Source organism: Podarcis muralis, chromosome 16 (assembly GCF_964188315.1).
Source record: "Podarcis muralis chromosome 16, rPodMur119.hap1.1, whole genome shotgun sequence".
Taxonomy (NCBI): domain Eukaryota; kingdom Metazoa; phylum Chordata; class Lepidosauria; order Squamata; family Lacertidae; genus Podarcis; species Podarcis muralis.
In genome coordinates, this window is record NC_135670.1 from 26,022,957 (window position 1) to 26,046,143 (window position 23,187).

Here is a 23,187-nt window from a genome sequence, read left to right on the forward strand (position 1 = left end):
AGCTTTCCAGAGTTTCAAGCAAACACCCTTTCACAACCCTACTTGGAGATGCAGAGGACAGAGGGATGGAGCCTGAGACCTTCTGCATGCAAAGAAGATGCTCTTCTACTGAGCTGGGACCCTTCCCCAAAAGGCTTGTTTTAAAGACGAGTAAGTTTATTACGGCATCAGCTTTTTGTGGACCAGAGCCCACTTTGTCAGAGGCATGACGTAGGGAGTGCAGATGTTCAGATTCTTTGATAAGGGGGGGTGGACCGATCAGACAGCCTCGGAAGGCAAGGAATGGTGGCCAATGAGTCACATTCTCCAGGCAGAGCTCAGGCAAGATTGGAAAGAACGGAGTGACCCAGCCCAAGTAGCAGCCGCTGGGTCGCAATAAATCAGCAGAGCGAGGAAACACAAAACAACAGGAGCATTAAAACCCGAAGGAGGACAGCAATTTCCTCTAGTGAGCCATGGAATATGGATTCCATAGTAGCAAATGTGCTCATACGATACGATAATATTTATTGTCATTGTTTCCATAGAACCCTGATCACCCTGAATTACAGCTCCCATAATTATTTGGGGGAAGCCATGTCTGTCTAAAGTGGTATCATAGTGCTTTAAATATATGGTGTGAATGTGGCTTTAGCTGGTTCCACCAGTCATTGACTCTGCCTCTGTCTGCCATTGGCTCTGGCTCCATCTACTGTTGGACTCCATGCCTTCTGCTCTACCAGGACACTGGCCGCCACAGGCTGATGCACTGAAGTCCCAGAATAAATCAGCAGAGAGTCATCAGTTGCCCCTTTTGGCATCCTCAGAGGCACTGGTCCTTAATAGATCTCCCAAGCCTTCTTGTCCTCCTGGACTGCACTGCTTCCCTCTCTGATTGCTTATTCACAACCTTACCAAGATGCACTGAATCTACCAGAAATCACTGGTAGCTGTGTGGCTCATTGGCAGAGCACATGTTATGTGTGCAGAAGGTCCCAGGTTTTATTCCCCATTTCTCCAGTTAGCAGGGCTGGGAAATCCCTGCCTGCATGAACTCCGGGAAGCCAGTCAGATCAGACAGTCCTGAGGTAGACTGACAATGATTTGGTGGAAGGCAGTTTCCTATGTTTACGGGTGACTCGGGAAGCTGAACAGTGTCTGCCGGCCACTACAGGTGCAACTGGCTTCATGTCTTTGCCACCTGCTCGGTAGGGGCTTGGAAATTTGATTTTACCACTCTAGTTCTACATAATTTGCACTAGCTGTCTGGGCTCAACTTAAGGTGTTGGTCTTAATCTTGAAAGTGCAGAAGGCTAGAGATCTGGGTACCTTGGGAGCTGCCTTTTCCTTGCACCCTCTGATTGACATCTGAGGCCCGGCTCCAAATCCCTCAGCAGCCAAGGGTGGTGTCAGCTATGGGCAGAGCTTTTTCTGCTGCAGCTCCTACCCTATGGAATGCTTTCCCAGGTAAGGTCTGTCAGGCCCCATTGCCATTGAGAAATTTTCAGTTAATTGTGTCATTTTTTTCTGGTTCAGTTCAATGTTCAGTTCAATGTTATTTTCGTGCCGCTGCAATTTGTTAAACAGGTTGGATAATGTTAAATAGGAGCCTTGGAGCTGCAATGTGTTGACATCTCAGTGTATATCTTGTCCTCATATTTTCTCTCTCTTTTTTTGGCAGAGAAATGAAAAGGAAGCAATTGCTTTCTTCTGTAAAGCTTCTGATTTCTGTAAATAAATTAAAAGGGAGCAATTGCTATCTTCTGTAAAGCTTCTGATTTTGCTTTAAAACATCTATGTTTTTATTATGTATAATATTATGAATGAAATAAAAAAATAAAATTAAAGCCTAGGTGGAGCTTAAAAACATTTTTAAGGGGTTATGTTTGTTTTGCTTGGTTTATTATTACGAGTGTCTCTTAGCTGCCATGAGTCTCTTTGGGAAAATAGGGTAGAAAAACTGAAATAAAATAACCAAAGGCACACTGTTACAGAAGAGAGTGTGTGGTGGCGGTGGTGGCAGCTGAATTTGGCTTCTGCAAGCCTGTTACAAGATACACACAGAGATTTCTTCTGCTACATGATCTCCAGACCTGAGAAGGTAGCCAAACTGAGACCCGGAGCAAACCCCTTTGTAATTAGTTCAGATTCTCAGCTACTGCTTAAAATGACTCATACGGCTAGAGGCCTTGCTGCTGCTCCTCATGTTCTGTGCACACATTTCTACAAGTCTGGATCTGCTTCCGTCAGCCACCATCCATTTCTCTCATCCTTATGGGCACCGGTTCAGAGGAAGCACTCGCGCCAGCAATGCAATGGTGGCACCGACCATTCCAGATGGGGTCAGGGACTCATGTGCCCCGAGGTCTGAGGGTCTGCTATCTCTCCCTCTTTCTCTTTTGCCCTTCTCTCTTCTCCCAGGCCCATTTTCTCATCAGTGCTGTGATAAGATAGGAAACCACTTACGTGAAGTAGAAAAGGAAACGCCATCTCAGGCCGGCAAATGCTGTGGGTGGATGTGGCTCCGTCGTAGAGCACGTGGGCTGCAGCTCCAGTTACAAATGTTGGGAGATGTAGGAGAGGCAAGAGGAAGGACTTCTTGACACGGTGCATAGTTCAGTTGTGGAATTTGCTTAAAGAGGAGGCAGTGATGGCCACAAACCTGAATGGCTTTAAAAGAGGGTTAGACAAATTCATCTTGATGGCTACTAGCCATGGAGGCTATTGTTCTACCTCTACTGTGAGAGCCACTAAATGCCTCCGAATGCTGGTTGCTGGAAGCCACAGGAGGGGAGAGTGCTGGGGAGCTCAGGCCCTGCTTATAGGCAGGACCCCATTGAGGGGTCTAGTTTGCCACTGTGAGAAAAGGATGCTGGATTAGATGGGCCACTAGCCTGATCTGGCAGGCTCTTCTCGTGTTCTTATACAAGGTTCTCAGGCTCTAGGAACTTGGACTCAAACTTTTTTTGGCAGCCCCATATATAAATACTTCAGCCACTTAGTTCTGGCTTCATGGTGTATGCAAGGCTTTGGGTTCCAGGGTCAATTACAGATGGCTCTCAATTTCAAGTATAGAGCTGGGAGAAAACAAGGGGAAGGGCCATAACTCAGTGGCAGAGCATCTGTTCTGTGTGCAGAAGGTCCTTGGTTCAGCCCCTGGTGTCTCCAGATAGGACTGGGAAAGACACCTGTCTGAAACCCTGGATAGCTGCTGCCAGTCAGTGTAGAGAAAATGGACCCCAGTGTTCTTACTTGGTATAAGGCAGCTTTGTAGGTTTCTGTGATACAGAAAGAATCCCCAAAGATAGAAAGTCTAATTTTGTTGCGTAATCCTCTGCTTTTCAGCAGATTCATGAACTGATTAAATTCACATCAATTTGCACATTTAAACACCCATATAGGCTCTGTTTTCAACTATTAGAGGATTTGTGAGATAAATGATGATGTTGTATAAGCAAAAGCTGCCGTGTATTACTAGAGGGGAAGGGCATCCTTCATACTGGCATATTCTATTCCCTTTCACCAAAACCCAAAGAGCCCCCAAGTGCAAACCCTTAGCTTACGTCACCCTCAGCCACTACCAATTAATCAACAAAAAAATTAAGTTGATTAACCTGCGGGTGAAACTGTTCAAAGCCTAGTGTAAAATATTGGTTTTGTCCGTCCCCTTACAGTGTGTGTGTGTGTGTGTGTGTGTGTGTGAGAGAGAGAGAGAGAGAGAGAGAGAGAGAGGGGGGGGGGAGGGGAATGAATCCCCCAAATGTTGGAGGGGTAGGGTCATTCCACACCTGTCCGTATCTGTGTGATGCAGGCCCTGCTCAAGGAGAGAGTTTTGCCAAACCTCTCAAGAAGCCCTGCACTGGTGGTGGATGTGTTCTGTTCATCTGTTTTCTTGCACTCAATTTGCTCAGGCCCTTCTTAGCGCCTCTAAGTGGATTGTGCTCCTCCCAGCTGTCTTCTCTGGGCATCGAAATGCTCAGTGTTTGAGGGGATAGAACTGAGCACTGTGGCAGTCTCTTGAGCACTGAGGGCAAAGGTAGAAACTGACTTCTTGTGGGGGCTTCTTTGCTCTTCATCCTCCCTCCAATGAGTCAAACCAGATTCCTCCTCCTCCTCCTCCTCCTCCTCCTCCTCCTCCTATCCTGAGTGGTGGGAGGGATCAGAACTTTAATCTGATGTAGATTATATCCATCCACCCCCTCCCTCCTTCTCTTCCTATTTCTTTCCGTTTCTCCCTCCTTCCCTCTCTGCTGCTGCTCCCCTCCTTTCCTTTCCCCTCCCTTCCTGCTTCATCTCTTCAAAGAAGTGAGCATAAAGTTAACAAGCAGAAAGAAAGAGAGGGAGGGAAGGAAGGAAGGAGATGAATGAGTGAAGGAAGGGAAGAAGAGAGCTCTCAGAAGAGAGGCGCCCTGCCACTTGTGCCCAGTGGAGCTCTAGATTTGACTGCTGCCGCCTCTCTCCCTTTGCTCCTAAGGACTGCCTTTCATGGAACCAATTGCCCGCTTCCCTTTCTAAGCCTGTCTCCCGGAGGGGCAGCTTCAGCATATTATGGGCAACTGTGTGAAGTCTCCACTGAGAAACCTCTCAAAAAAGGTACGTTTCCCCCCCACTGCTTAGATGTGCGCTGCTTGGGTCGCCATCCCAGCATCTCTGGGACAGGGTGACCACTTGGTGTCGCTTAAACAGGTAGGGAGGGCTGGTGGGAAGCAAGTGGAGATGTGTCTCCCAAACTCCCCACCTAAAGTTGGTCATCGGTCGGGCAGCGCAGGGGCTGAGAACAGTCACTTGTGGGTGTTTGTGTGCATGAAAGCATGATCCCGTCCATGTGCAGTTGTGTGTCGACACAGAGGTATGTGCAGTTGTGGGCACCTGTTTGCAAAACATGAGACATGAGGCACTAGGAAGCACTCCAGCACAAGCTGCATATAAATGATCAGGAGATGCTCCTCTTGGTATAGGTGCCATTAATTGCCTTGAGAATTGTGCAGGAGATCCTTTCGGGATTGTTGTGCCCAGTGCCTTTTTTCTGGGGGGACGCATACCCCTAAATGTTTTGTGAAGTTTGGCCTCATTGAGGGACAGTATTTCAATACTAGTAGGAAAATGAGAGTATCCCTAAACATTTTTTAAAGAAAAAAGCACTGGTTGTGCACCTTGTTGGTTGATTACAAGTGTGTTCACGTTTCTGTACCTAAACATACTAGCATAACACATGTTTTGTACAAAGCTACCAACTGAAGCATCTTTCTATGGGTGTAGGTGCACTTGTGGCTTGGTGCATAGATGTGCAGAGTGCAAATCCATTAGTGCATATTCTTCCTTAGGGACACAACTAAAGGGTGTCGAGTTTGCGGTGCATTTTGTTTGAGCCACAAGCACATATTCTGGCTAGGTTGTCCCCCGTGCTTCCATGAAGGTCTGTGATCTGCCATCCCTGTTGAAACAAAGATTTTAGGGTATTGCTAGCAGCTACTGCACTCTGGGACAGGGGAAGATGTGACTTCCTTCCCAAATCCCCCTCTGCCCTTCCCCATTTTTCTGTTGGGAGGTGGGTCCAGCCGCTGTTTCTTCAGCCCCACCTTCTGCATTAATGTAGGTCAGCCCTTCCGGCAGTTATGTGCCAGTCCTCATTTACCCTGGAAGAATCACTTCCATGGTAAACAACAATGACCTTTAAAGCATGAAATGGACTGGATTTTGCATCGTTTAGGGTGCACATTTTCCTATGTGCTGCTTCACACCCCCTTTTCTCTGAGGCCTTGTCCTGTCTCCCCCACCCATGAGGGTAAGTTGCTGGGCCTTTTCTGGGATAGTTTGTACCCTTTGGAATTATTTGTTAGGGGAAAACCATAATGTTAATTTCAGCACACTGTCGATGCTTTTTTTTAAAACGCGTTTTTGAGTAGTTAATCATAACTGGCTGTTGATGCTGCTGTTAAGTTCTGTGTTTATAACTCGGCTGAGGGTTTCAGTGGGTGTTTTCGTCTATAGCGAAGTGTTTGGATTTTAGCTGCGTGATCAGTTTTGCTCAAGGTTCTTCTCTCCCCCCCCCCCCCATACATTCTTATTGAATCTTCCTGTGATTTTCTGCTGTAATCACTTCAAGTAACTTTTGGCAGAGAATGCAACAGATAGGCTTTATAAATAAAGCCAGCAATACAGCAGAGCACCCACATAGCATTTACTGATTCCCCGCTTCCCCTTCCATTTCTATGCTCCGGCAAAAAGGTATATTCGTGGAAATAAGTAACACACACACCCTGCGACTGAACTGTGAATGGAGTTCAACCTGGAAGGTGGGCACACATTTGCCCAATAACACAACCAGGCACTTCCAACTTGTTGTGGCATCAGTGGCAGTGCGTGAACAGTAGCCATCTGTTAGTAATTGGATGGTGCTGGTGATACAGGGAAGGGCCATAGCTCTATGGCAGAGCACCCACTTTGCATGCAGAAAGTCCCAGGTTCAATTCCTGGCAGCATCTCTAGGTAGGGCCAGGAAAGGTTCCCTGCCTAAAAACCCTAGAGAGCCATTGCTGCCACCCAGTGAGGACAGTACTGATCTCTGTATAAAGCAGCTTCCTGTGTTCTTAACGACAAGTGGAGCAAGGGATTATTGAAACAGAAGGAATAAGTGAAGTGAGCCCACCCTGTAAGCAGATGCAGATATTTGCGCAGGTTCAAAAGGGTGTGAGTTTGTGGGATTGTGCAGATGGTGCTTGGGATGAACGTCTGTGCTCCTCTGCATGTATCTGTGCGCACATTGATCCAGTTATGCACAGTGACGTAGCCACACATATGGACAGATGCTCACATCTATGCCCCACACCTATCTCTGTGGGGTAGCCTTCTCCTCTATGAACACATGTCTGTCCCGGCATGTGTTTAAGCTTCCCCCACATATGTGCTCCTGGTATGTAAATGTCTGTGTTTCAGATCCCTCCCTCTCCCAGGTGGTTTGTGTGAGTGTTGGCATTCAGCCAGTGGACTGCTTTACGTTGAAGTGCTCAGAATAGTTTGTGGACTCAGCAGCAGCAGCAGCAGTAGCAGTGTAGCGGTAACATGGGTGGCTGTTGAGCTGGCAATGGAGCTGATTCCCCACCGTTGCAAACTTCAGAATAAACTTCTGGGCAAAATGCTTCCTAAATTTGCTTGCTGAGAGCCTGTTTTGGGTTTCACCAGAGACAACATAGAAACACACACACACACACCTGTCTGTTCGGCATGGAGCACGATGCCATCCATGCTTCCGTCTCTGGAAAACTTTGTTCTCTGTCCCATGTAGCAAACAGAGGGACATCCCTTCTGCTGTGTGGTCACGAGGACACTTCTGTTCCGAGCCGTGTACTTTGCTTTCTGTTACATATGTGTTGTTGTGGATTCTGGCCTCGATGCTATTCTTGCGCCGTGATGCCAATAGCATCATACCTTGGCAGATTGACTCAGGGCTGTGTGTTTTTGTTAAAAAAAAGAAAAATGCCAGCTCCCATCAAGCTGGATATGTGTGTCGTGCAACAAACACACGTGGCCTCTAAACACAGCCGTGCATGCAAATCTGTGAGCATCTGTGTCCGTGTTCTCAGCCCTGCCAAAAGGAGGGTGCAATGCTTTGCAGCACTGCCTTTTTTAATTTTGGGAAGGAGATTGCCCAAAGCTGCCAGCAGCACCATGAAGAAACAAGCTCCCTTTCCCTGTCCCCCATGAAAACAACGATGGGGTTGTTAATGTTTACTGCGTACGATCCAAAGGTCCCTGTGAAGGGAAGACGGCTAGCTTTTTATAGCTGCATGAGAATGTCAGGATGAAACGTTTCTGCCAGAGCCCAGGCCGATGCATTGCTATATAAGGCAGCCGTTGCTTCTCCAGTGGGGCCAGGAACTCTCAAGACCAGATTCCACTCCGGGGTCCCAGAATGCTGCTGGGAGGTGCCTCTTGTGAAAACCAAACAAGACAGCACCCCACGTAATGTGGAACAGAAGAGGGTGGTGGAGGCTGAGTGGGATTTCTGATGGTGAGGGAGCCGAACAGGCCTGCATTAGGTTTGACTGAATGACCAAAGGCCCACTGTGCCCTTTGCCACTGATTCTGTAATACTTGATATTTTGCTAAAAAGAAATACGCTCGGCATTGAAGCCCTGCTCTTTGAACTCCTGATCATATAAATGCACAGACAGTCACTTCTGGAATTTCAACAGGCACTGCCCTTCTGCTATCTTTCTTTACATCTATCTATCTATTTATTTATTTATTTATTTATTTATTTATTTATTTATTTATTTATTTATTTATTTCACTATTTTCAAAAACGAAACCCAAAGCATCTTTTTAAAAAATGAACATTAAAAACCAAGGATAGAACAACCTGAAATGCACAAATAACATGTAGGTAACTTTAAGGACTAGAAACTTACTTTTTAAAAAAACCTGAGTCGCAGGACACTTACCTCTGTGGCCATTGCCCATTTTGTTCCTGTTCCCATATGGCCAGACCTAACTCCTGATCAAATGACCAAATAGTGTATATTGAATGCATGGAGATAAAGGTGGGATTATGGCCCCACTAGAACACCAGTTTATTCATTGGCTCTTCTGAACAGACCACTTAAGCCTGTCCTTACGTCTCCTGCATACAGACAGCTGTTGAAATGGAGTAGGGAAACCCAGCTGCGATGCTGGTGTTCCACACAATATCTTTTCCTAGGTGTCACCGAGAGTAGACACAGATTGGAGAGACGCAGGTGGGTGGCACCTGCCCCTCCAATGCCCAATTTGGGCCTGAGGCCTCTCCAGCACCCTGCTCTTTCTCAGGCTTCATAGAGACTAGCAACTTTGGAAATCCTTCCCTTTTAAAAAAATGCCCACCGATGTTCTCAGGGAACTTAGTTCCGTATGCAGTTCCGACATTCCAGCGGCGTCACCTTGGGAATACCAGGCTGCCCTGTGTATTGTAAGCAAACTTATATCGGTACACATGGGAAGCGCTGTGGTTACTAATATGCAGCTGCTCCAAGTGTCTTGCCAGGATGTACGGGCCGCCCAATTCATGTTCAGCAGGAGCCCCAAGAGACGCTTCTCTCATCAGCCTTCTCTTGAACTCACAAAGAGCTACGCCTGTGCCTTGCAGGCTAGGCATGATTTCACCTCCAATTGTTTTGGTCCAGGCAGCAGACGAGATCAGAGAAACCCTTTCTTCTTCTCTGCCCTCTTTCTAGTCTGTTGCTGGAAGGATGTCTGCAGTGCACAGAGGGCTTTTGATGTCATTTCCAAAGTGGGGAGGGGGGACGACGACCTTTGTTGGCCGCTGGAAGTGAATTCTAGTCCCTGGCTGCTCAGAGCTGTAACAAACAGAAGGGGTGTGTATGTGTGAAGTGGTATGTATTGAAAGATGAGGGGTAGGGGGTGGGGGAGACAGACGTAACTTACTAAGCAAGGTGGAAATGGTTTATACACATCTTTGCTGTCCTGTACACACATATACCTCTCCGGGGAGGGGAGAAAGGTTCTGCAACTTCTTAGCAAGTCCTTGCAGGGGAGGAGACAGGGGTAGGTGCCGAGCACCTACTGGCTAGTATCTGAATGTCGCCAGCATATTTCCCCTTGCACAAATCCCTGTGGTACATTTTCAACAGCTTTACAGTTTTCAGTAGTTTTAGAGTGTTATTTAGGGGTGGGTGGAGGTGGTGTGGGGAAGGGGGCGGGAAATGTGATACTTAAAACATTTCAATAGTCCTTAAAAGCACAAGGGAAGCTCAAAGAGTCAGTCCACAGTTTCTGCTTGCGCTGCAAATGGTGACGCCAGGTTCCTGTGGCAGGAAAAGAGTCTCTGTTCGGATGGTTACGTCTGTCTTCCCCTTAAGTCTGGACTAGCCTTCGCCAACCATGTGCCCTCCATGGCGTTTTTGATCACAACTCCCATCAGCCCCGGCCTGGCCATGCTGGCTGGGGCTGATGGGAGTTGTGGTCCAAAACACCTCAATGGGCAAAAGGTTAGCCGAGGGCTAGGCTGGCCTCTCTGCTCACTGAAAGCATTGGAGCAGACCTGGGAGGAACCGGGAGGTAACTTCCTCTATTGTATCATTTGCTTGCTGCTGGTTTGGCGGAGAAGATCCACCATGAGGACAAGACATGCTATACAGCTGTCCAGACGAGCGAGGAGGGGTCAACAGCCGGGGAGTACCAAGGCCCGCTCATGGTGCTGGCCCAGAACTGCGCTGTGATGCACAACATCCTGGGGCCGGCGTGTATCTTCCTCAGGAAGGGATTCGCAGAGAACAGGCAGCCAGTACGTAAGTTGCACCCGGACGGGCAAGGCAAACACTGCAGAGCCCAGAGGGTGTGTGGAATCATGTGCCCTCGCCCTCCTGTGGATTGAAAGCAAAAAAAAAAAGCATGTCGCCACCTGGGTTTCAAGAGATCCCCATCACCTCCTTCCCAGCACGGAATGGTTGGGGTGTGGGGAATGGGGGGAGAAATGGTCAGCACTACGTCCAACAATTGCTTCTCCTCTCGTACCCGTGGTTCAATAAAACGCAATGCTAATAAAGCAAACGTGCAGCCCTTTCACGAGACCCAAAATCAGCTGCTCGAGGCAACTGCCTCATTCTGGTTCGTGGTCGGGCCAGTCCTAATGGTAGGGCCAGCTAAGTAGCATCCAAAACCTGTCACTTCACTTTGCCACATCAACAGGGCCAACTTTGAATCATTACATCGGTCAATCTGTCATGGGTGCTTTAGCTGAGATACCTGCGTTGCAGGGGGTTGGACTAGATGACCCTGGGGGTCCCTTCCAACTCTACAGATCTATGATTCCTTACAGCAGTGGTGAGGAACCTCAGGCCCAGGGGTCAAATGTTCCCCCCAACATCCCTAGCTGTCTCTCAGAACTCTCCCCTGACAACACCCCTCATTGCCCGTCTCCAAAGTGTTTTTGGCTGGCTGGAATGTGTCACTGATCTCTGCTCATGGCACTTGCTTCCCTGGAAGGAGGGTACATAGGAGGGCTGTGAGTGTAGAGACTGGCTGACTGTACAAAGGTAACATTTACAAGTGTTGCTCCACCCACTGTTGTCTCTGGCCCTGCCCACCACCGGCATGTGGCCCTCTGAAGCTTTCCCAGTAGGGAATGTGGCCCTCGGTCTGAAAAAGGGTCCCCAACCCTGTTTTATGGGGTAAAGTTGGACATCTATTGCTCCAGGTTTGTCAATGAGAATAACCCTTACTTTGGCCCTTCCTGTGTCATGGGGAGGGGAATCCTTAGGGAGAGAGAACCGGGCAAACTGCCACTAAGGTTTACTGCCGCCACCCCTTCCGATCAGTCTTAATAAAAGCAGCAGGAGAAATTGGATAATGGCACACTTTGAAATTGCTGGCTTGGTGAGGGAGATTTTCAGCTCAAGAGATCCTCCTCCAACAAGGAGAGAGGAATCTTTGCTTTGGCTAGGGAGCGGGCAGGAATGTGATTAATTTCTCCCAGAAGAGTGAATCCTACCCAATTTGCACATTCCCAAACAACATACAAACCCAAACACGGCTGTCCTTTGAAAAATCCACATCTCTCTTAATTTTGCAATGCAGTCCTCCAGCTAAGCAACACGTGAAAAATGCTTATGCGAGTCCAGAAAAATGCACATATTGTAACATTAAAAAATGCATCATGTAAGGGGAATGCTGAATTGCAAAAATGTGCTACATTAGGCAAAACTGCATACAACAATGAGTTGATTAGGAGAAATTTACATTAAATTGCTGATGGATTTTCATTAGGGCTTTTGTTTTCTTAAATAACAATCACAAACTGATGTGGAAATGCAGAGAACTGAACTTCGGAATGGACAGATGAGCAACTGAGAGAAACCGAAATGGAGGGATTTCCCCAGCCCTATCTCTGGCCCGGGTGGACGCGGGTGGCGCTGTGGGTTAAAGCCTCAGCGCCTAGGACTTGCCAATCGAAAGGTCGGCGGTTCGAATCCCCGCGGCGGGGTGCGCTCCTGTCGCTCGGTCCCAGCGCCTGCCAACCTAGCAGTTCGAAAGCACCCCCGGGGGCAAGTAGATAAATAGGGACCGCTTACTAGCGGGAAGGTAAACGGTGTTCCGTGTGCTGCGCTGGCTCACCAGATGCAGCTTGTCACGCTGGCCACGTGACCCGGAAGTGTCTGCGGACAGCGCTGGCCCCCGGCCTATAGAGTGAGATGGGCGCACAACCCTAGAGTCTGTCAAGACTGGCCCGTAGGGGCAGGGGTACCTTTACCTTTACCTATCTCTGGCCCACCCCTCTGCAACCCAGTGGGCTTGCCCCACTGCAAGGAGACTCTGAGCACCTGCTGTTCTTTCACAAGCACAGGAGTCGGTGGGGAACTAGCTTTGTGGGCTTGAGACCCAGGAAATGGAGGACACCCTTTTGTGGGAACCTGCTGTGGGCCTAGAGCAGCTTGATGGGGGCAAGGAGGTAGAGACTGAGAACTGGGAGTGGTCTGCCCACCTTCCTCTGCCCTCAATTGCCTGGAGATCTGGAGATGTTGCCCCTTCTTCCTGGGCAGCCAGCAGTGCATTTCCAGCCTGGGCTTTCCTTTCTCTTGCTGCAGCTTTCTCCACCCATCCCATCTACCCTTGAAAACAAAATGTTGGGCGTTTGCAAGTACTTCCTGCCTGGGCTGAATCATTGTCTCATGTTACCTTTGTCTGCAGATGCTCCAGTCTCTCTCAGGAGCTGCCTTTCTGCCCTAGGCATCTGAGGAATGGATGGGGCCATAGCTTAGTGGTAGAGCATCTGTTTTGCATGCAGATGGTCCCAGGTCCAATCCCCAGCAGCATCTCCAGGTAGGCCTGGGGGAGACTTCTGAGTCTGAAACCCTGGAGCAGAAGTGGCTCTCCACTGCCAGTCAGGGTAGATAACTGTGAACTAGATGGACCCAATGGTCTGACTCAGAAGAAGGCAGCTGCCTAGGTTTCCTGAGATGGTGCCTACAGCTTCCAGAGCCCCAGTTTTTTCCTACCAGCCAGGGTTTGTTTGTTTTTTGAGATCTCAGGGCAACATGGGAGGGGCTCAACTGGCACGAGATGTTTCCACCAGTTTAGCCGGCTGCTGGGAGGGAGGTACCAGCAGCTCCCAGCTCTTCCAGGCAGAGCTCATCATGGCCAACAGCCTAATTCTGCCTTCCACTTTCTGTTCCTGGAAACAAGGCAATCTTGGCTCTCTGGCGTGAGCATCTCTAATGAGCTGGTGTAAATCTGAGATGTGGAAGGACATGGCTAGTGGGATAGGCTTCAGAAAGGCAGCTCTTTCTCAGGTTCACTTGCTGGGAAGGATAATGTCATGGGGTTTTAATTCTTCCATGTGCCTTTTTCCCTTGGGAGAGAGACAGTAGGCCACTGGCAGAGCACCTGCTTTGCATGCAGAAGGTCCCAGGGTCAATTCCTGGCAACATCTCCACTCAACATGCTCTCTCTGGAACCAGGGCCAGAAAAGAACCCTATGTCCCCGCCTGGGATCTTGAAGATTTGCTGCTGGTCAGAGTAGACCAACTTGGCCAACCTGATGCCTTCCAGATATTTTGGACTATCATTCCCATCAGCCCCTGCAAGCATGGCTGTGCTGGAGGAGAAAATATGGCTGTAGCCAGGAGGAGTCCAAAGCCTCTGGAGGGCACCAAGTTGGTGAAGTCTGCAGGAGACAATACTCTGGCTTTGATGGACCAATGGGATGACATTGGCCTCTACATATGCTCAGAGGCTCCTGCCTTAACCCTGATTTCATCTGAAGGAGCTGGCTTTAATCCCTGATGTTGTTCCCTTGCAGGACAGAGAGCTACGGCCAGAAGAAATAGATGGTAAGGTTCTTGATTGTCTTCTTTATACCTATAAAAATGGAGTAGATAAATTCATAGTGGATTAAGACTGTGACAGCTAGGCATGCTGGCTATATGATACCTCCAGATGAGAGGCAGCAGGCCAGCTGAATGCCAGCTACAAGGCTACAAGCGTGGGAGCAGGGCATCTGCAAGTGGCATCTAATAGTCCCTGTGAGAGGCTGGACTACATGCGCCTTCAGAATCACAGAACTTCAGAGTTGGAAGGGGGATCCAAAGGGTCATTTAGTCCAACCCCCTGCAGCGTAGGAATCACAGCTTTAGCCTGATTCGGCTGCAGGGCAGCTCTGATGCTCATATGCTGCTTTTGCTGAAACAGCACTGCTGGCCTTCTGGGGTTTCCAACAACGAGATGCCAGCCACCCTCACTTCCTGGTTTTGTACCGACCTGAATGATAATTCACAAATTATTTAAGATCATAAGAAGAGCCTGTTATATCAGGTCAATGGCCCATCTAGTCCGGCATCCTGTTCTCACAGTGGCCAACCAGATGCCTGTGGGAAACATGCAAGCAGGACCTGAACACGAGAGCCCTCTCCTGGGATTCCTACAAACACTCGTACCTTGGATCCCAAACGCCTTGGCTCCCAAACAAATTGGCTCCCAAACGATCAAAACCCGGAAGTGAGTGTTCCAGTTTTTGAATGTTCTTTGGGAAGCCAAACGTCCGATGGGGTTTCCATGGCTTCCGATTGGCTGCAGGAGCTTCCTGCAGCCAATCAGAAGCTGTACTTTGGTTTCTGAACGTTTTGGAAGTCGAACAGACTTCTGGACACATTCCATTTGACTTCCAAGGTACGACTGTATTTGGAATCATTACTGCCTCTGACTGTGGAGGCAGAGCACAGCTATCCTGCCTAGTAGCCACTGATAGTCCTATCCTCCTTGAATTTGAGGAAGTGTAAGAAGTTGCATTGTCTCACTATCCATCTGGAGGTGCATGCTTTTATTTAAACTAGGGTAGCCATGTATCCTACTGCACCAGAGGTGGGGAACCTTCTTCAGGCTAAAGTTCACATTTCTTTATGGGGAACAAACAAAACACCTCTCTTCTCCATCCAGACTAGCACGAGTTCCAGGGCGCATTGTCAGAGACTGGCAGGGGTCTGAAGAGTGTGTGGCAAAGGCCGGGGGCTAGGAGTGCAACTCAGGAGAGGGGACCAGCAATTAATGGGGTCAGGTGCCACCCACAAGGCAGGAGCCAAGCCCATGGGAGGAGGAAGAGTCAGGGCAGTCTGAGACAGAGGAAGGCAAGCAGGATGTGGTAGAGGAAGAGGAAACTATTCAGACAAGGGAACAGCCGGTCGACTCGCCACCTAGAATCAAGAGGCTCTTGAAGAGGGAAGAGCAGCAACGACTTCCATGTAGGAGAAGTCTCGGTTTGCGGGCACACAATCCATCAGAGGAGGGCATATAAGCCAAAGGAGGGGAGTGGACCCACTATTTCTGCAACTGCTTCGCAGGGTCCAGATCTGTGGACAGCTGCCCAGAGGCTAAAAATATGGGTGCATGTGTATATCTGGAGCACTGGGGGAGCTGCTGTAGGTGCTTCACTTGTCAATAAAGAGACAGCTATCAGGTGTGTGCCTTCCTTAGCTGGGGCAGCAGGCCATGAAATGCATTCCAGTCAGGTGAAAACACTCTCAGAGACTGTGAACTGGAGTCATTGAGAGGTGTGGCTAGTGAGGGTGTGTGGTTCAGGGAGAGAGTCCCAGGAGCTGGATAGAAAGGTTTAGAGGGCCATATGTAGCTCCTGGGCCTGAAGTTCCCCACTCCTGTACTATGAGAAGCACAGCCTTGGTATTTGAAGGCATTCTTTCTGTTTCAAGGACTGTCCAGTTTACTTCCAGTTCAAAGAACCATAAGAAGAGAGGAGGGGCCAAGGATTGGTCTAAAGCAGGCGTCCTCAAACTTGGCCCTCCAGATGTTTTTGGCCTACAACTCCCATGATCCCTAGCTAGCAGGACCAGTGGTCAGGGAATTGTAGTCTCAAAACATCTGGAGGGCCAAGTTTGAGGAAGCCTGGTCTAAAGTCTCCTCTAGCGTCAGGAGAGCCCTGAGAAGATATCCCACAGCTTGAAACCCCAGGACCTAGAAGCAGAAAGTAGTAGCCCTTTACTGGCCAGATGCAGCGTACAGGGAGTAAGGCTTCTGGCCAATGAATACCTAGCACAGGCTATAAAGATCTCCTAGTTGCTCCAGGACACTGCTGAAACAACGTGTGTGTTGTGTCTCAGCTGTAGGATTACTGACCATGTTCCTGAAACTCACCTATATGTCCCTCTCCAAGGTGCTGATCTTGATGCCTCACCTTCCTGTCTGCTTGGAACTCATGGCCTCCCCTTTCCTTCCATGTGGATCAGACAGATGGTAGCACTGGGCTGGGATTGATGAGAGCTGGAGTACAAAACACCTGGAAGGCACCCGGCTGGGGAAGGCAATGCTAAAATACTCTGTTGCCACAGACCTTTCACACACTCCTTTCTGTCTCCATGCCAGCAACATGTCAAATCATACGGCGCGGTCCATTTTGTGGACACCTCACACAGCTTAGCCTCAATAGCAGGAGGACCTAGACAACATGATGCAGGACCAGGGCCTGTGACAGAAAATCCACAGGGTATGTTCCTCCTACTCATTAATTTGAGGCACAGTCAACCCCAGCGGTAAAGAAAATAGCTCAGTGGTAGAGCATCTGCTTGGCGTGCAGAAGGTCACAGGTTACATCCCTGGCACTTCTTGGTCAGGCTGGGGGAGATTCCACTCTTGAAACCCTTGAGAGCTGCTGCCAATCAGTGTAGATGTTACAGTGGTACCTCGGGTTACAAACTTAATTTGTTCCAGAGGTCCATTCTTAACCTGAGGCTTGCTTTCACTAATGGGGCCTCCTGCTGCCAGCGCACCGCCCGCGCACGATTTCCGTTCTCATCCTGGGGCAAAGTTCGCAACCCAGAGCAACTACTTACGGGTTAGCGGAGTTCGTAACCCGAAGCGTTTGTAACCTGAGGTACCACTGTACTGAACTAGATGGACCAAAGGTCTGATTCAGTATAAGGTAGCATCCTATTTAAATCACCCCTTAGTTGAAAACATTGAGAACACTGTCAACACTGACTCCAGGGTGTCAGACCAAGGAGAAATTTCTAGCCCTAACTAGAGATGCCACTGGGGGTTGAACATGGTCTCTGCATGCCAAGCCGCTGCTCTGCCACGGATGACCTGTGGCCCTTCTTTTCCAAAGTGGGTTCATTCCAGGCCATGTTCGTAGCAAGGACCATGCCTTGCCACCTCCACTGACAGCCACGTTCTCTGATTGGATTCACCTCAACAGAACTGAGAGAAGCCTTCAAGGAGTTTGATAAGGACAGGGATGGCTACATCAACTGCCGAGACCTGGGCAACTGCATGCGCACCATGGGCTACATGCCAACGGAAATGGAACTCATTGAGCTCTCCCAGCAGATCAACATGAACCGTGAGTGCCAGCCACCTGCCAAGGGGGCATCCCTCCTCCCTCCACAGTGCCACTCTCACTCCTGGTTAGGCTTTTCCAGTCTTCTGGGCAATGTCTTCCTCAGTGTGGTGTAGTGGTTAAGAGCAGTGGACTCGTAATCTGGTGAACCGGGTTCGCGTCTCCGCTCCTCCACATGCAGCTGCTGGGTGACCTTGGGCTAGTCATACTTCTTTGAAGTCTCTCAGCCCCACTCACCTCACAGAGTGTTTGTTGTGGGGAAGGAAGGGGGAAGGAGAATGTTAGCTGCTTTGAGACTCCTCAGGGTAGTGATAAAGTGGGATATCAAATCCAAACTCTTCTTCTTCATCATCTCCCTTTGGGCTGCCTTTCTGCACAAGCACAACTCCCCAGGCCACTTCTAGACTAGGCTTATGCTTGGCTGCTGTACTCCACACTCTGGCAAACTTGCAGACTGGATTATTCCAACTAGGGTTGTCAAAGAAATCTGTAGAAAGTTGACCTGGGGTTGTATCAAACTAAGTTCTGCTAGTAACAACAACAACAATTTATTATTTATATGCTGCCCATCTGACTAGGTTGCAGCAGCCACTCTTGGCAGCTTCTAACAATTTAAAACAGGCACCCCCAAACTCGGCCCTCCAGCTGTTTTGGGACTACAGTTCCCATCATCCCTGACCACTGGTCCTGTTAGCTAGGGATGATGGGAGTTACAGTTCCCAAACAGCTGAGTTTGAGGATGCCTGATTTAAAACATCAAACCCACAAACAGGTCCTGAGCATAAGAGCATTCTCCCCTCCTATGATTTGTAGCAACTGGTATTCAGAAGCATTACTGTCTCTGGCCATGGAGGCACAGCACAGCCAAGTAAGTCACATCCATCCATTTCAGTGGGTCTACTCTAAGTAGGACTGAGTTGGGTTCAGGCCGTGGATGCAATATTCCCTTTTTTCACAGTCAGGAATGGGACCCCTTCCTGTGGATGCTTGGCAGTATTTGAAAACATGTTCCCCCTGAGTCCTCTCCAGGGTGAACATAACTGGCTCTTTCTCCTAGCCCTGACAGGACTTGTTTTCCATACAGCTGACCATCTTCGTTGCCCTTCCTCTGAACCCATTGCAATTTGTCTGTATTCTTCTTAAAATGGTGGTCAGTATCTTACTGTACTCCCTCCTCGCTCTGTGTTCCTAGAGGGTGGCCACGTAGATTTCGATGACTTTGTGGAGCTGATGGGACCAAAGCTTCTGGCAGAGACGGCAGACATGATTGGGGTCAAGGAGCTACGCGATGCCTTCAGGGAGGTGAGAGCCAGATTGTGCAGCCCCTTCAGTGTGTTGCAAACGATCTACAAGTTCAAGGTGGTATACAGCTTGGGATCAGGATACCTGAAAGATCATCTAGCTCCTTATATGCACAACCCATCTCTGTACCCTGCAAATGGATCAGGCATCCTGCTTCCCACACTAGCCAATCAGATGCCTTGTGGAAGCTCACAGGCAGGGAATAAAGGTAAATCCCTGAGGTGGGATGAGGCCAAATGGGGCTCATCTAGTCCAGCATTCTGTTATCTCAGTGGCCTACTAGATGCCCTGACTGGAAATCCAGAAGCAGGACCCGAGCACAGCAGGAACTCTTGTAATTCCTAGTTACTTGTAATTCCCAGCCACTGGTATTCAGAAGCACACTGCCTCCAACATACGTAGCCATCACGGCTCGTGGCCATGGAGAGCCATGGATTTCTCCAAGGACCCCTCCAGACACTCCTTTTTTTTTGTATGCATTCATGATTTGTGTTCCTGGTGACATCAGGGCAGTTATGTGTGATCCCACTCTCAATACTTTTGCAAAATTTTCAGGATGCACATATAGCTTTGCTTTCAGTCAGTGCATGTCCTATAACTTCCTGCTGAAAGCCTGTAACTTTCCTTACCACAAATGTTTGGGGAGCATTTGTCCCACATTTGTTGTGCTATACTGCAAGGGTGCATCCCAGATGGCAAAAGTGAAGTACAGTGGTACCTCGGGTTAGGAACTTAATTTGTTCTGGAGGTCAGTTCTTAACCTGAAGCACCACTTTAGCTAATGGGGCCTCCCATTGCCGCTGCGTGATTTCTGTTCTTATCCTGAAGCAAAGTTCTTAACCTGAGATACTATTTCTGGGTTAGTGGAGTCTGTAACCTAAAGCATCTGCAACCTGAAGCGTCTGTAACCCAAGGTACCACTGTAATGGGGAAGCATCTCGGAACAACTAATAAAGCTGAATTGCATGTGGGCAGTCTAATATAAATCAAAATGTGAGTTTTAATCTTCCTCTGTGCCCTTCTCCAGATATTGCTAGACTTCTCACCATCCAGAACATTTAACAGAGCTTGGTGGGAGCTGGGGGAGGATGGGGGTGGACAGGTTCCTCCCTACCTTTGCAATGCACCTTTAAAGTGTTTTTCACAAAAGGCAGGATATAAATAACTTAAAGCAAAAAGCAGAGATACCAGTCTGGTTTCAATCAGGTGATGTTCTTGCCAGAGTGGCTCAAGAGGTGAGAAAGGACATTGGAAACTGTGGAGATGAGAGGGGTGGGTCCTGAGAAATCTGACCAGTTCCATCCTAACAGTCCCTGACATCTGTTGCTACCTTGCAGTTTGACACAAACGGTGATGGAGAGATCAGCACCAATGAACTACGAGAAGCAATGAAGAAGCTGCTCGGGCAGCAAGTGGGGCACCGGGACATAGAAGATATAATAAGGGACGTCGACCTGAATGGAGACGGACGAGTGGATTTTGAAGGTGAGAGAGAGAGAGTGAGTGAGGGGTTTCCCACTGGACAAGTAGCAGATCTGCACCTGGTTCCAATGAAGGGCATGCCCAACGTGAGTCATGAACCAGCTGGACTCAGAGGAGTGGTAGCAGGCACCAGTGGGTAAACCTCAAGGGAATGCCCTCCTACTGCAACCAACTGCCCTCCCCCCCCCCCCAGTTTCCCAGGATCAGAAGAGGCATGAAGAGGGTGGAGCAGAGACAGACCTGTTGACTGAGTCTCAAATTGCTTGAGAAGGACCCAGGGGATGAGGAGGCTGAGGCATCTATGGGAAGGCAGGGGCCTTCAGTCCTCACAACTGCCTTATTGGGGCAAGATCTACCAGGAAGAGTTGCTGTGCTCGTTAAGCCTGGCCTCCTGAGCTATTTGTTTCTTTGAATAAAGAGTCAGCTTCACTGTGAGTTATTACTGACCTGCTCCTGGCACTCACCCGACAATAGGTCCCGTCAGGAATTGTCCTTGCAGGAAACATTGGAGGCAGGCAAAAGCACTCAATAATGGTGCGGAGCAGGGCCTTAGGGAGAGTCCTGAGGGCCAGAAAGAGAGGCTTGGAGGAACACATCCTGGATATTTGTGGCCAGGCGACCTCTGCCCATTGGGGATCTCCTAAACTTGTGAAAAGTGTTTCATGCCATGGACATTTGGACCTCCAACAGGAAGCCTGGATCTGACAATAAAACACACATACAGTGTAAACCTGATCCTTAAGGGGGCATGCAACCCCCTACAGAAAGGGCCAAATCCACTCCCTGGTCAGGCAAACCGTTCTTCCACACAACCTCCTTTAGCTTTTTGGCTCTCATCCATCTGTGACCAATCTCAACTGAGTCAGCTCATAATGTCAACATTTCTAAGAAGCTGCTATCTGGAAGCTGGTGAAGACCAAAGAAAGATTAAAAAAAAAAAATGTCCTGAATAATATTCAGTGCTTGAAGCAGCAGGTGATTGATTATTCATTATCACTATTCCTGCACAGCCCTCGGATCATCTAGTGCTTTACAGCTGCCTTCTCCAACCTGATGGCCTCCAGATGTCTTGAACTGCAACTCCTATCAGACCCTAGTATGGCCATTTGATGCTGGGGTTCATAAGAGCACACACTGTGCTGACTGGGGCTGATGGGAGCTGTAGCCTGAAATATATGGAGGGTACCAGGTTGGCGGAGGCTGGTGTAGGCAGTGGTGGTTGGTGCCCATTGGGACTGGTAGGGCCAACATTAGGTGGCACCAGAGCCTATAATAGTTAAGTAATTCTAGTTTTGTCCCCCTGCTGAGTTCTACAAGGGGCAACACTGAGACTAAGGAGGAGGAGGAAGCTGACAAACAGGGCCACCACCTGGCTTAGTTGCAAGAAGGCAGGCAGCTGGAAGAATGTCTGAGGTCGGCAGACTGAGACTAGCAGAGCAGTGCCTTACTTGCCTTAATCGACCAGCATCCTGACTCAGTATAAGGCCACTTTCTACACACCTTCCTTCTCTATTTTCACATCCGTACCATAAGTTTAAAGCAAATGACACCCTCAGAGAATCCTGGGAACTGTAGTTTGTTAGGAGTGCTGGAAATTGTAGCACTGCGAAGGATAGGGCTGGGCGAAAACTGGTTTTCAACATTGATTTATCACCAGCTAAACATCGCGATATATCAATATATCACGATGACTGAAATAAAGGTGGAGATATGTAGAGGCATGGGCTGGCTTCATGGTTTTTCCTGCATTGTGATTTTTGCTGGTGCCTGCTCTTGTGGCTTGCTGCCTGCTGCGGGAAGCAGGGGAGAACTGAGCCAGCAGAATTAGCAGGGGCTGCAGGAATCAAGAGAAGCATTGGCTGGCTTCAGAGTTTCCCCCACACTGTGATTTTTGCATAGCATGCACGCACATCATGATTTGCGATAGATTGCCAGGTCAAAAATTATGAAACTGATATCACAATATGGACTTCAAACCAATTTTGGATGACATATTGCCCAGCCCTAGTGAGGGATGCACTACAGTTCCCAGTGTTATTGGGGAAAGCTGGGACTGTTGAACTGCTACATAAATGTGTTTTAAACGTATGATGTGGGTGTGACCTCTTTTTCCTTTTTCTCTTTCCTTCTTGCCTGCAGAGTTTGTCAGGATGATGTCCCGCTGAGTATGGTTCTTGGGCTGAAAACGAATCAGCAGCTGAGGGAAGACGAGGACCTGAATGGAGCGCCCAGCCCCAATGTTCCTATGCAAAGGCTGACGCACTGGCTGCGCTCGAGACAGTGCGAGACGCCAACCTGCCTCTCTGACCCAAAGTGGCCCTGATGCTCCTTCACCCTTCCACACTGTGAAAAAAGACGATCTCCAGCAACTGGAAGCGTTCCTGGGTGACGCTGGGCTCCAGGACCAGCCACGTTTGCAAGCGAAGGTGACAACTCTTTCCCTGCCTTGACTCTTCCGGCAAGCACTGCAAAGGTGAAAGAGAAGGAAGGGGTTCTCTCAAACTGGTGGCTTATGGCAAAAAGCCACCTGGGATTGGTGCCTGCCACGGATTGCACTCTTTTCCTTGGTGAACTGACTGTGTATTGGCCTCATGCCTCCTTGTGTTGTTAATCATCTGTGTTGAGTTATTTATAGCCTCCCCGGAATGTTCTTGTGTCTCCCTGCGGTTATGTTAATGAGAGCAAATATATCTTTGAAATGCAAAACATAAATAACAAGAGCAAGACTTTGGTAGGCCTGGCTCTTCTGTGGGAGGGGGAGAGGTGGCTTGAGGCAGTGGGGATGGCGACAGCGATAGAGCCGGCCCTACCATTAGACAGCTGCTTGAGACAGCAGGTGCGAGGAGGAGGAGGAGGAGGAGGAGGAGGAGGAGGAGGAGGAGGAGGAGGAGGAGGAGGAGGAGGAGGAGGAAAGCCTCGGTGGCTCTGTCCTACCTCCATTGTCAGAGGCAGTAAAAGCCCCCAATGCCAATCCTGGGATTCCCAGGTGGAAGAGTGCTGTTTTGCTCAGGTTCCATTTGCAAGACATCTGGCTGGCCACTCCGAGAACAGGAGGCTGGACTCCATGGACCACTGACCAGACCCAT

General features: G+C 49.0%; 1 protein-coding gene across 7 annotated transcripts in view; it reads left to right on the forward strand.

Annotated features, from left to right (window-relative positions):
- CABP1 (calcium binding protein 1) overlaps positions 1-22,827 on the forward strand; it is a 38,477-nt gene extending 15,650 nt beyond the window's left edge. For 2 of the 7 annotated variants that reach the window (XM_028710604.2, XM_077920222.1), the window contains exons 2-7: positions 10,085-10,261; positions 13,775-13,805; positions 17,177-17,320; positions 18,510-18,619; positions 19,957-20,104; positions 22,241-22,827. In XM_028710604.2, the coding sequence (XP_028566437.1) occupies positions 10,169-10,261; positions 13,775-13,805; positions 17,177-17,320; positions 18,510-18,619; positions 19,957-20,104; positions 22,241-22,266 (552 nt within the window). In that variant the 5' untranslated portion in view covers positions 10,085-10,168 and the 3' untranslated portion in view covers positions 22,267-22,827. Of the gene's footprint in view, positions 1-3,998; positions 4,573-5,054; positions 5,765-10,084; positions 10,262-13,774; positions 13,806-17,176; positions 17,321-18,509; positions 18,620-19,956; positions 20,105-22,240 lie in introns of those variants that run through there. The other 5 variants (XM_028710602.2, XM_077920221.1, XM_028710603.2 and 2 more) reach the window with 5 other exon arrangements.
- The last annotated feature ends 360 nt before the right edge of the window (positions 22,828-23,187 follow it).